General features: G+C 33.5%; 2 protein-coding genes across 7 annotated transcripts; both read right to left on the bottom strand.

Moving 5' to 3' along the window:
* Positions 1-1,005: 1,005 nt before the first annotated feature.
* Positions 1,006-7,695, bottom strand: LOC110881811. 6 transcript variants are annotated; one of them, XR_004870172.1, is made up of 11 exons: positions 7,506-7,695; positions 7,304-7,416; positions 7,129-7,216; positions 6,787-6,824; positions 6,422-6,648; positions 4,929-5,112; positions 2,674-3,946; positions 2,329-2,548; positions 2,186-2,252; positions 1,825-1,965; positions 1,006-1,206 (listed from the first exon to the last, which is right to left on the bottom strand). XR_004870172.1 is itself a non-coding variant. In XM_035978914.1 (5 exons), the coding sequence occupies exons 1-4, from the start codon at positions 7,473-7,475 to the stop codon at positions 6,566-6,568; spliced, it is 381 nt and encodes a 126-aa protein (XP_035834807.1). In that variant the 5' UTR covers positions 7,476-7,695; the 3' UTR covers positions 6,177-6,256; positions 6,422-6,565. The 6 variants fall into 6 exon arrangements, 1 of the variants encoding a protein (XP_035834807.1); XR_004870170.1 differs by having other exon boundaries at positions 2,674-3,013; positions 3,374-3,946; positions 7,304-7,695; XR_004870169.1 differs by having other exon boundaries at positions 4,986-5,112; positions 7,304-7,695.
* Positions 7,696-10,959: 3,264 nt separating this feature from the next.
* Positions 10,960-13,282, bottom strand: LOC110885109 (peroxidase 43). Its single transcript, XM_022132810.2, has 4 exons — positions 13,000-13,282; positions 12,735-12,917; positions 12,482-12,644; positions 10,960-11,537 (listed from the first exon to the last, which is right to left on the bottom strand). The coding sequence occupies exons 1-4, from the start codon at positions 13,210-13,212 to the stop codon at positions 11,113-11,115; spliced, it is 984 nt and encodes a 327-aa protein (XP_021988502.1). The 5' UTR covers positions 13,213-13,282; the 3' UTR covers positions 10,960-11,112.
* Positions 13,283-13,630: the final 348 nt, after the last annotated feature.

The raw sequence follows: 13,630 nt of genomic DNA on the forward strand, positions 1-13,630 counted from the left end.
GGCCTAATATATTCATTACATGATCACTTTATTGGTTTTATATTGTATTTTAGCTAGTTACGAAAAAAGTAGGAAAAAATTATTTAAAAACTATTAAATGATGTTACTAAATTATATTAAAGTTAAAAATTAAAAGAAAAAACCCAAAAAAATATGCTCAAAAATATTTAGTTAAATTAAATTAAAGTTAAACAATAAAATTAGTATTTTGGATAAGTTAAAAAATCATACCTCAAGGTCTTAATAATTATATATTACTAGGCTATAACCCGGGAACATCCCGGGTTAGGAAAATTTAGTTTTCAATAATAAACGGTACATAAACAACATTTTCAAACTCATTAGTATCTTCTTTCCCTTCCCACAATAATTTATTTGTTCCGTTTCATCAGTATCCTAACTTTGTCTCCATGTGTATTCACCCGGGAACTTTCCGGGCTAGGAAAATTTAATTTACAATAAACAAAAGTACATAAACAACACTTTGAACATCTTTAGTATCCTCTTTCCCTTTCCCACAACAAATTTTTAGTTCGGTTTCATAAGTATCCTAACTATGCCCCCATATTAATTCAAAGTTTTCATGTAAAGCTAATTCATTTTTAATTGATAATGAGATCTCAATATAAGAATGTTTAACGAAAATCCTTTATATAACCTACATTGTAACCAGCTTCGTCTGTTGTGTTCTTTCCTTTCTCGTATATAGATTTAGACGATTAAATAACCCATCCATCCTAAATAAAATCAACAATATTTTTTATCTTCAAAAGGTCAAACTCAGTTCTATGTTATGTAATTACCTCAAAGTTGTCATGCTCAAACAAAATCCGAAAAACGCATCTACAACCCCTTATATCATGCTTAATCTTTATTTTTTTCATAATGTACCCCAAAAATTCAAAAACTTAGCATATAATAATTTAAAGATGTTACGTAAAAGTGGATTCTAGAGTGGGACCAACAGTTTGAAATAAACATTGTCTAAATCAACCCACCGATAAATAAATTAAAAGATGTTACTTAATACATTATATTCATGTCAAAATGTGTAGTTTTACTATAGTGTATTACAACTAATTCATGAACAAATTTGATTATGAATTCCTTAAGTATAATGGCTTTATTATTAAATTAATGCATGAGTGAATCTTTCACTTCATTGTGGCATCTCTTGCTTCCCCTTGTCATATTGAGCTTTCCGATCTACATGAATAACAAATGTTAATATAACCCTAAAAAGGATATATGAAAGATTGTTAAAAGTATCCATTCTTTATGTTTTTTTTAAATCCATCACAACTTTGTATTAGGAAAGAAGATTAAAACCACCTAAATCCTAATCTCCGTAGTTTTGGTGCACTTTGTGGCTGTGATAAAAATATCAAGTGCAGGTCTTTTTTAATGAATCATGTTTTAAATTTTATGGTATGATCAATGATGGGTAAACTGATAACAATGTTGACTATTACCTAACCTGAATTAATGATCCTTTGCGATTAAAAAGAATTAGTTGAAGTAAATAAAGAAAGTGTTTTTTTTTTTTTTTTTTGTTATTGAGCCAAAGTTGTGTGATCTTAGTAATACATTCTCATATATACCAAAATGATACAAACACATGACATACCATCCCAATTCAACCATGCAATTTCACTAAGATCAATTGGGCCCAAGGTACTGTTTGCATATGGAAATTATAATACACCAGGAAATTGGGGATTGGGGAGCTTCCACATACGGACTCTAGAATAGAAAACTTAATATAATTTATAACGTAAAAAAGGGAAAAATGTTTTACATAGTTAAAAAAAATGAAGAATGTACCTGAAGTGCCATTGTGGCTTGAGAACTTTGACAAGATTCTGCAGCTCTTGAAGTATGATCAGTGTCATCAACATTCAAATGATGCATACCAGAGTGTAACATTGGTTACTTTTCATTCCCATTGGCGGCTGGTATTGCCTTCTAAAACCAAAATAATTGTTTATACATCAGCCATCTATCAATCTTGACCAATTTATTTGACAATGGGTTGATTCAGGTTAGATATCTCTTAACGGGTCAAGTAAATCATTTTTATTGATCAAGTGTATTATTTAGAAATGGTAAATATTGTTTGACCCAACCCATCCAGCTAACCTGTTTTGCCATAATGACAATGTACCATATGTACACATAATAACACCTGAAAGATCCAACAAAGAATTCTCAATCCCTTAGCTCCTCTTTTTTTCAGTATGATCATGAAGAACCTGAAACAAACATATATAAACATGAGTACCAGTCAACGTATTTTATAAACAAAAAATGAGAGAAAATGGATACAACCATCTGACAGGCACGAGAAACCGTGGCTTCAATATCTGCCACATCAAGCTTCCAAAGATAATCAATCATTGTCTTCTTGCGTGACATCATGTATTCTTGAAGTTGCTCTTCTGTGTACTTTCCTTCGGCACTCAACTGTCGTTTGGATATCTTCCACTAAAAACGGCCACTTGATAAACTTGAGATCAAAAGTTGTGGTTAATATACCCCAGTTTAATCTCTACAAATCAAAGGAACAGCAAGTAGCAGCACATTATGCATTCTTTCCTTGACTAAATGTACTTATTTTACCACTTACTATATCAATCAACATGCACCTGAAAAAAAAATGAATGTAGCACTAACCCAAAGTTCGAATGAGGTATAAAATTAACTTTGAAAGGCTGAGTGTCTCCGCCGTTCATAGCCATGGTTTTAAACCCACAGACGCCGACTGTTCACGTTCAAAACCGCCAAGTGTTACAGTGATGTGCACTCCCGGAATCGTCGACTATCACAACCGGTTCCGGAATTCTACACTGAACCAACGCCATTGAAGCAACACTTCCAAATTTGTCGATCACCGAATTCACAATTGGCACGGTACCGTTCGGTCTCCTGCACCAAATGCTCATCCCTATTTTGAACCATTACCCAATCCACTCGACCGGCCCATATTGAACCCATCCGATGACAGACCTGGACACTTAACATAAAAACATAAGAAGAAAAACGATGCCTTCTATTAGAAACAGAACCATCAGGAGCACGACGCCCTTCATGTAACCTTCATATAAAATAGTACCAAAACTCTTATAAAATTCATACAAATTTTACGAAAGCATTAGACCTCAAATTTTACAACATTTAACATCTACTCGTTAGGAAAGTTGTTGAAAGACTGAGCATCAAAAGATCATTCAGAATAAACTGTAATTATATTCAAACCTAATTTAAAAGAATAAGAAACAAATCAAATGAGCATTAGATTGAACACATGGTGTGTAAATCAGATAGGCTTCAAGTTTAAAAATATACCTTCCATTGAGTGTGTTTTGTGTCTTACCTCAACAGTTGGGAACTGACTCGTTTAGGTCCAAATTCAATGGAGCAGCCACTTGATTCCATTGTTCGTCACCTAAAGGTCATGCAACTGCTTCTACACTATTTGGAGCAGCCATCTATTCCATTGTTCGTCAACCTCATAAGCCACCACACCATTAGAGTGCCCATCATAAAATATTAGTAGTTTCTAAATATAAAAAACCACACACACCTAAACAGCAAGAGCACAACACCAAGAACAAAGAGTTGATCTTATTATGGTCCTTTTAAAATATCAAGAACAAACAAACACCAGGTATAGATGAAATAGTGCCCGCTATTTTAACACTATCGCTACGTAACGTATATGTAGCTTATCGTCATCATCAGCAATTTGCTATTGACGAATATGCATAAAATGCTCGATCAACGGCACGGCTGAGAAATCGGTGTAGGTGAAACTTTAGCGACTCAGCCATGAAAATGTGTGTTAACGTCAACAGTATGATTCAAATAAAACCAATACTTTGATTATCCTTATAAGTATCTTTCGTGTGCGCCAGCGGACAGCAATAGCGGTTTCTGATGACCCCATCTGCACAAAAAAGTAACAGATTAAATTATTAAACCATGAAATTGTTATGTTCACTGATTTTATTTCTTGTATGTTTTTATTATTCTAACAAACTTAATTGAAACTAAAACTAAAATAATGATGCGAAAAAAGAAACAACCCACTGGTAATGTAGCTCAAATATGTATTCAACAAAAGTATTGCAATAAGTTTTGTAGTAAATATAATTATGACAAATTGTAGAGGACGTGATGCAGGTGATGTTTCTTCCAAAATACCAGCTCAATTTGGGGAATAGAACCATAGGACTTTAGATGGTAAAAAAAAGAAAAAGTTTTAACTTTAAAATTTGTAAATGTGCTAACTGTTGATAAGATAATGACTACTGTATTATATTATAAATAAAAATTAAGAAATATAACATAAAAATGCATCAAAGTGGAAGAATATCAACACAAATATAATAACCGTGTGTGAATAAACAATAAAGCGAAGGCTGCAAAAATACAAACATAAGTGTTTTTAACAATATTTGCATAGACAAATTAATGAAATATGCAAAAATACAAACAGAAAATAAATACAATAAAGTGCACTTTATACTAAAACTATCAACTATAACTCAAATCTCATATTAAAAAAAACCATTAAAAAGTGTATCATGTGCCCTCAAATCTCATATTTAATAACGATAAAGTGTAAAGTCTACCTCAAAATAAATAACGGTTAAATGAATTAGTTTTTCGATGCAACATTTGAATTTGAGCACCTGTAGTTGGAGTTATAATGTTATTTTCTTGTTTTTTTTTTTAACTTATAGATGGTGAGTTTGACCCGTTTACTTTAATATCTACAATGTTAGTACAAAAAAAGCTCAGGTAAAGCATATCGACCATGTCAATTGTAATTTGACATAAAAGAGACAACAAAAATGTTAAATATTTTATGTTTAATGGCCTGACGAATAACATTTATATATCTCAGAAAAGGAGAGCAAACTAACCAACCCATACTCGGTGACTATTGTAAAGACATAATCCGCATGAGTGAGATAACTCACTTTATTTCAACTGATAAACTTTCTGAAAACACCGCCAAATTCAGAAGTTGAAGATTTTCCTTGCTAGCCGAATCATCCAAACAGTTTTTCATTCTTCGAGGAACCTTGACTATGACATTTAGATCACCTGAAAAAAAAAAGATATTCACAAATATACATTAGCCCAAATCAGCCCACTCAAACCAAAAGGGTCATGAATTGTAAATAACCGATTGTCCAGTTTCGATTTTCGTTAAGCTTTACATAATCGACCAATATAACCGGACTGAACCGATGTGTGTAGATCAGCCAAGGGTCTGTGTTGCATGTGTTCTATGTGTACACTACATAAAACTTTGTTGTGATTTTTGTTTCATGTGTTCTAGGTGAAAAGAGTTGGTTCATGTGAATCAAATAATAACAGTTGCAACATTATCGAAAAACATGCAAAATGGATCAGTACTCAAAACTCAAAACGACACTTTTTCATCTGAAGTCATCCTGGACAAAACGCATATGGACCCGGACACGTTCTAAACAACGTTTACCTCATATTGTATCTGTCGCTGTCGCTTTTAAGTTTAAGTTCATCTTCCCGCGCGCTTTTCACGCTCCCATAAAAAAATGTTTTCTTATTAATTATTGATTTAAATTTCAAATGTGTCATTTTTTATGTGATTTGCAGCTGATTGCCATGCTCAAATGGGTAAGTTGGATAACAGATTAAAAAGTTTCAATTTCGTAAGCGCTGGCACGGGTCAGTTTAGGTTGACCCATAAGGTTTTTAGCCCTTTTTTATAGAATTTTTTAAACAACTAATATGTTAAGTATGATTAAAAAAACATACTATAAAAAAATCATCTCATTTCATTAAAAAAGTTTAATAGGTTACACGCATACACTTCATTTGGTGACAGATTAGCCTAAAACTCTGCATGAAAAGAAATTGATTCTAGAAAGTTGCACCGAGTAGAACCAATATAGAAATTTGGCTTTTAAGTTTTAAACCTGAATATGTACACCCTCCTACATCTTTTTACCATTAAAATATAAAGTATTAATTTAACAAAAAAATTTCAAGTCATACTTAACCTACTAATTATTTATTATTTTCTTTCCAAAAAAGGGACAAAAAAGTGTTTGATGGTTAGCCTGAGAGCGTTTCATCTCAGAAAAAAAACGCATCCATATGAAAGAGAGGATTGAGCACTTACCAATATCCCCTCCACTTAAATAGATACATAACCCATCTCACAAGAGTTTTGACCACCCGAAATCAGCAAGTCAGCAACCTTAGCGTTCAAAAGTTCATCAAGCATAATGTTATTTGACTTGATGCCCATAATAGGAGGGTTTGCAACTTTAATGTTAATATCATATTCCAGGCACCTTAGTTTAACATTATCAACTATTCTCTAGAACCAATTTGGAAATCGATATTAAAATCAAGAGATTACCTTGTCGTAAAGATGAAGACAAGAGCTGAGCCGCGTAGTCCAAAACCTCTTACATCTTCTCCTTGTCACCGACTCACCATCAACCCTAACAACACCATCAGTGAACAAAACAACTTCAAATCCAAATCAGATTGACATCATTTGTCATCCTTGTTGCATATTATTAGACGACACAGGAATAGGAAGTTGTTTCACTTGGTTGTTCACTTGCTGCATCACCTCAGAACCTATCAATTGGAGAAAAATCAACTAATTACCATAAAAATATTAAAAATTGTTAGGCTAAATATACATATAGGAGGGCCTTCTTTTCAAAACCAATGTTGAGAACCGGATAAACATAGAAAATGAGAGCATTAACTCACCCAATGTGCATAAAAAGCGCATATCCAACACAAGAAAACTGCAATAATAAAAAAAGAAAAGAAATATTTAGGATCAAACGTGAGGCATTTCATCGAACACCTGGTGGGTAACAATTTCAGTACTTGTTTGGTGATAAGTTGTTGTTCTAAGGGATCTTACATTTCACAAAAAAAAAAAAAAACCTTGATTTTGAGACTTGTTAGTCAATAACTTCATTAGAATCTCCAGCGTAAATATCCAAGTCCAATAGAACAACAACCGAAACAAAAATACTAAAATCCTAAAAAATGATGTACTTTCATCAAACGAAATTGAATAAAATAAGTGATTGATAAACTTACGAATCATGATGAAAGAGCGTAACCATGAACCGATTAAAACCTTTGTAGCTATTGCGATTAATGAAGAAGAAAGGTACCATGAAAAAACCTGCGGATATGGAAACAAAATAATATTAGGGTTTCTAATGAGAAAGATATGGGGTTAATTAAAATTGCCAAATCTCAACATTGATACCTGCAGAAGTTACGAAATGGTGTGGTTCAACATCAAATGAGGAAGAAATACGAAATGCATTAATCTCATTCTTTGCGAAATGGAGTAATCTGACTGGATTACACCAATATCCCCTAGAAATCGAAAGACCCAATGATGTTCCAATTGTTGTTAGGAGCAAAAGTGATACCATTTAGATTGTTATTGTAATCGGAAGTGGTACCTGGTTTGTTTAACCATTGGAGAAGAGAATGATGATTCATGATGAAGGGGAAGGAAGGTTAGGGTTTACAAAAGAACGGTGATTTGATATCGATGACCGACGATGAAAGAACGAACGATGGAGGCGAAGGAGATTAGGGTTTCTGAAACATAGGGTGAAAGGATGATGGATTCTTACATGATTTATACTCCGGGTCATAAAAGCGGGTTTGGATACAATACACGGATCCCGTGTAAAAATAATACATTTCCCTAATTTTCCCGCCCAAAATTTTGTGAAGTTACACCATATAACGACACGTGTCCCACACTTTATTTGTTTATTATATATATAGATTATTGCGAAGGAGCGTTTTATATATTAAAAAATATATCATAGAAATCAGAAAACACTTTATTTAAAAAAATCGATTTAAATATTTTTGAGTAAGCTCACTAAATCCGTAGTAGGAATCAGTGGCGGACCCAGCCCATTAATTTAGGGTTATCTCAAAAATAATTTTTACCGAGCAATCATACAATAAAAAAAAGAATTTATTTTGGGGCTTAGGCATGTTTATCAGTTAGGCGTCTTTCAAGTATATTATACTTAATTTGTGCTTAATTATTATACAAGTTTGGTTTTGTAAAAGGTTTGTGCTCATAAAAATTTGGAATTTTAATAAATTAAAGTATCCTATTTTTTTGGGGTATCCCCATATTTGTTCAAGGTATTTTTTATATAAAACCAAAAAAAATTACACTACGAAAACATGGTTGAGCCGTAGCCCGTGATACCTCTCGTTATATTATAAGTCCGCCACTGGTAGGAATGGAAGAAAAATAAAAGGGTTAAGAATGCCATTTTGGCATTTTGATAGGTTGATGGGTTAAATCTTTAATTGGGTCGCATTTGAAATGGAAACAAAAAAAAAAAAAAATTACCCTATTTCAACAATGCAATGTGAAATTTGATTATTGGATTTGAATGAAAATGGCATGTTTATAACAAAATGTAACTATGCAAGTCGCATGTTGCGAAGAAATTGCATACATTAAGAGCCATACATAGAAGAGACTAATCAGAACCAAAAACTCACACGTATTGGCTGAGTTTTTGATTTTGTCCTATGAAGAAGTTAACATACATAAAATATATATTGTTAACGTAATTAAGATGTAAATATATAGTGTGAACTAGAATTTAGCCCGCCGCGCGTTGCGCTGGCTAGACAAAGCATTCGTTAGTAAAGATTTGTGAAATGCTATACTACACCACCAACGGAAACATACACTGCAACGGTTTTACATACATTTAAACAAAATTCAAACCAGCTAGCAGTAATAAAACCAAATCATCAATCATTATCAACCGCGGCTAACAACATTCGTACACAAATCCTTAAAAATAGAACTCTCAAACAGAAAACTGACTAACCAACTTCAAAAGCTCCTAGGCCGAAAGCATTAAGCAACCCATCCGCCACACATAATACCTTAGTCCTACCAAAACGCACATCCAAATACCCCACTAATTCCATATTGATCATATAATTGGGACCCAGAAATTAAATTTTGTAGAATGAGTGTAATCACTATATAAAGATACCTATGCATACAAATCAATAACAATAATTCAAATATATCAATTTTGCCCCATGATCCTTCATGTTAACAGGTGGATCTCACTTGTCTTTTATGAGTAATTTGTTAAGGTAAAAGATTTAACTTGAAACATGTCAATAGCTATTCAAGGTGTATTTAAATCACTGTTGTTGACTCGCGACTCAAAATTTTAAATTCATGACCCATGACCCGAGTCATTGACTTGTGACCTGAGTCATGACTCAGCACGATATTTAAAATTATAAAAATAAAAAATATATATTACCTATGTAAAAACAAAGTGAAATGTTTGGGTATGTGGGTCGATATGTTTAATTGATGAACTTGACTCATGTATTATTTGTGTCAAATATATAAAACCTAACATGGATGATTTTTAAATAGAGCAACCTAAACGTAACTTGTGTAGCCCATTTATCTAATGAATCAAACAGATTAACATTTGTAATGAGTTGACGTGGATGTAAATGGGACGCGGGTTGTGATCATGATGGAAAAAGGGTTAATTGGGTTGGTGAGTTGTAAAAATGTCATAAACATATTGACAAGTTATTGAAGTACTGGAAAGTATTGGACAACAACAATAATCGTACCGAGTTAATCCTACACATAGCAAAGCTATTAGTAAGGTATGGGGATGGTGGGATGTAGGCAAACCTTACCTTTATTCCTAAGAATAGAGAAGCTGCTTAAAGAGAGACCCCTGGCTTAAAGACAAACAAACAATACTAAAAGAACATAGAGAGGAATGAACCAAATAACACAAGCAGTGATCAAAGAGTACTATTATGCAACATAGATCCAATAGGCCGTAGTGGGTTTGGTGTTGGGAACCTTAGATCCAATCAACATTACACTCTTAACTAAATTGTGGTAGAGATACAAACTTGTTAACTTGTTGGGTTTCGTGCATCCGTTTTAAAATATTTTTGCAGCGGATGTGATACACAAACTATTCCTAGTTTGTATCAAAGAACACCCACAAGGAATCTAATAGCAAGATACCTGAGAAATTTAAGACGGACAAGTTTTATGGATAAAAATTAGTAGAGCAAGATTTCCATACTTTTTTTGAACAATTATAATCACATCAAACCTGCCTATAGCGGGGTTCGAACCCATGACTTTAAGGGCACAAACACCTTAACTCCAATGGCTTTGTCAGTTGGACCCAACCCACCAACCATATTTCCATACTTAGATTGATCAATTTGTTGCAAAAATTCCATACATAGATTGTTCGGTATTAGACCACCCGTAGTGGGCGTCATTTTTTCAAAAATACTGCCCAATAACGCTCAATTCCGCCCCTTGCCCACCCCTAATGGGCGTTTTCGGGCGTATTTTCGCCTAGATTTTGTTTTGGCGTGTTTTGAAACACGCTGAAGGGGGGATTTCTTGGCCAATCACATTTGAGCTTCCATTATTTGGCCAATAAGATTTTTTAAATGTCTTTTTATTTTATTTTATTACAAACATAATGCCCCACAATCCCCACATCCCCACTACACCCATTTTGTAAAAACGCCCAATAATGTCTCATTGCTGACTGGGCTGCCACATGATGCAAAACGCCCTAGGGTGGGGTATTATTCACCCCAACGACTACGCATGGTCTTATGGGTTTCCAAGATGGCTCAATTTGTTGCAAAAATTTCCCATACCCAAGATTTTGATAAAAGCTATTATTCGAGATTAAAAAAACATGGAATTACTTTGCTAGTCTCAAGATGGCTCAACTACTTACAGAAATATACACACTATGTCAAGACTGCATTAAGCAAAAATATACACATTATGTCAAGACTGCATTAAAACAAGAATATATGTTATTAATACAAATTTCTTCACATTAAATACAAATCAACATAACATAACGCAAATACACTGATCTATTCATAATAACATCAAATAATATCACTTAGTTATTTATAAACCATTCGTAGATTTATTTACTAGTATTATTTAGAAATCCACAAGAGATACTAGAAATAGCACTTCAGTCAATTAAACGTGTTACACACACGTCTAATCTCTCCTCTTTTTGGACCGGTCTTAATTCCGATGCGACCCATTTTCACCATGGACTTGACAAAATCCGCCTCAAAAGATGGTTTGACTGATTCGTTGGTAACCCTGAAATACGAGTCCAAAATTCTTTTGGTCACTGGATCATCCATGAGCTTTGCATCAGATTGTAGCACTGCAAAGCCATTCCTGATGTTTTCTAGGATTTGAATGTCGAAAGTGTCACCACTATTATGATCAATCGGCAACCTGAAGTTTATATCTCCGTTTGGAGGGCAAGCGTCCATTAGTTCTGGAAGGAGATCCTGATCTATACTTGGGTCCGGACCCCCACGAGGCGAGAAATTGTAGAGCCGATCCATAAGGAAGAAACACGCCGTTGTACCGATAGTATGTGCACCTAAAATTTGTCATCATGAAGTAAGTAAATAAAATTAAATGTCACTATTAGAGATGTATATAAGTATATGTAACCCCATATGTTAGAATAATGAAGGAGAACTAAAACAATATTCTCTCACCCTAAAACAACTCTTAAAAATCTTTTTATTCTTATATAAGGAGATTACAATTACAATTGGACAATTACGAAAGCAAAGTGTAAATATAATAGTGAAATCATATGTTCATATTAAGATATATTTATAATAGTCACCATAAAAGAGTAATGAATTACTTCTCTTATTATTGTGTTTGACATTTTGTATCAAAACAAATATTTTAGCTGAAAATGTCTTACAAAATCCTTGCACGTACAAGCAAAACAAAAACATTGTTTACCTTAAAAAAATGTTAGAAACAGCATGTTATGAAATAATCTATTGCCCATAACGCATGTTGATCTTATGGCAGTTTTACCTTCATGAATCTCGAGTAGGACCTTAGCCTTAGGTTTTCTGTCATGGGACCATTTTGAGCAATGTACAATAAATTAGTTTCCAACCGTGTTTTAAAACTTGTAATTTAAACAAAAAAAATTATATTAAGATAATGCTTGAAATGTCATAAAATAATTATTAAAATTCTACACTGAGTTGGTTGATGGAAAATGTAAGGAAACTTCTTCATGTTCATACCATACCTCTGAAAATGTCTACCAACTATACATGATCACTTAATCTGCATGGGATATAGACATATACATACATATTCAATATATATAGAGAGAGTGAGAGAGAGAATTGTTATACTTTGTATTTTCAAAAAAGAAATTTTCGAGATGGTGGTCTCAACCGGGGCGGTCTCTATATTTCGAGAGAGAGGAAATATTTGCTCCCCATCCCACCCAAATCGTAACAATAATTTTGTTACAAGTGAGATAGAAAAAAAAGAAGAGAAGAGTACCACTGAGAACCACAAGGTCTTTATCATTAAGCCCTTTCTCAAAGAACTTGCGTTTTAGAAGCTGAATTGAGTCTCTAAAATCAGGCATCTTGTCAGCCAATGCTTTATTTGAAACAAATCCATCTCTTCTACCGGTTTCAACTTTATAAATTGGCCCAAAACTCTATCAACCAGACACAAACATCAGATCATCCACACAAACACTCAAAAAACTGCAATTGCAAAAAAAAAAAAAAGAATGCAAATAACATACAAAAGCAACAGCATCTCTAGCAGCAATGGCCACAATATCAGCACAAGAAACCACACCAGGGCACACAAACTCCAACTGAGCTTTTGTATCCTCTATCACATTAAAACCTTGCAACCCTTGATGCCCAGGTGCTTCTTTCTCCGAGATCGGCCCATTATCTATCAGAATTGATCCATCACAACCCTGAAACTCAATTGAATCGTCATAAAAATCCATACAAAACCCGTAAATTCATGTGCTTTCAGAGTTAAAGAAACTAAAGAACCTGAACAAAGCAGTCATGAAAGTGAAGCCTGAGCAAGAAAGCAGGAACTCGTGGGTCAAACTCAGCTGCATCCCTAACAAAGCCACCGACAATGGATTCTGCATCTGGGCATGTTTTGTTGTAAAACCCTATTTTCAGACGAGCTTCTGAAATCCCAATTAATATATAACATGATATGATCATGCCAAACATTACTATTAGCATGTTATTCATTCTTTCTTTAGTGTGTACGTGTGTTTTTTCACCTTGGTGTGTGTGTGACTTCTGATGATGAATGTGTGTATACAAGAGAGATAAATGTCCATATAAGAACTCAAACAAAATGATTTCTCGAAAGTAATTTAACGAAAATGTGCTAAAATTAATTAAGCAACACTATAAGTGTAACAAATAATCTTTTTTTATAAGTTTTTAGTGAATGCATACAACTAAAAGTTTTCATATATTGTAGATACTTGCAAAGATGATACATGCCTTATTTAGGAGCTTTTGTGTACAGTTGATGAAACTTATTACGTAGCTACCATTTATGTACAATTTGTTACAATGAAAGTCCAATTACATGTTCTTTGGCTAAATACAGTAATTTCACATTTGCATCCCGCAATAACTAATGACTCATTTTTGTTCT

The sequence above is a fragment of the Helianthus annuus genome, chromosome 10 (assembly GCF_002127325.2).
Source record: "Helianthus annuus cultivar XRQ/B chromosome 10, HanXRQr2.0-SUNRISE, whole genome shotgun sequence".
NCBI lineage: Eukaryota > Viridiplantae > Streptophyta > Magnoliopsida > Asterales > Asteraceae > Helianthus > Helianthus annuus.

Coding starts and splice junctions, on each gene's coding strand:
- LOC110881811 (XM_035978914.1), bottom strand. CDS start 7,475: ATGGTATCACTTTTGCTCCTAACAACAATTGGAACATCATTGGGTCTT. Junction 7,217..7,303: donor CCATTTCGTAACTTCTGCAG/GTATCAATGTTG, acceptor CCATATCCGCAG/GTTTTTTCATGGTACCTTTC. Junction 6,825..7,128: donor ACGCTCTTTCATCATGATTC/GTAAGTTTATCA, acceptor TTATTATTGCAG/TTTTCTTGTGTTGGATATGC.
- LOC110885109 (XM_022132810.2), bottom strand. CDS start 13,212: ATGAATAACATGCTAATAGTAATGTTTGGCATGATCATATCATGTTAT. Junction 12,645..12,734: donor CTAGAGATGCTGTTGCTTTT/GTATGTTATTTG, acceptor TCTGGTTGATAG/AGTTTTGGGCCAATTTATAA. Junction 11,538..12,481: donor AGACCTTGTGGTTCTCAGTG/GTACTCTTCTCT, acceptor GACAAATTTTAG/GTGCACATACTATCGGTACA.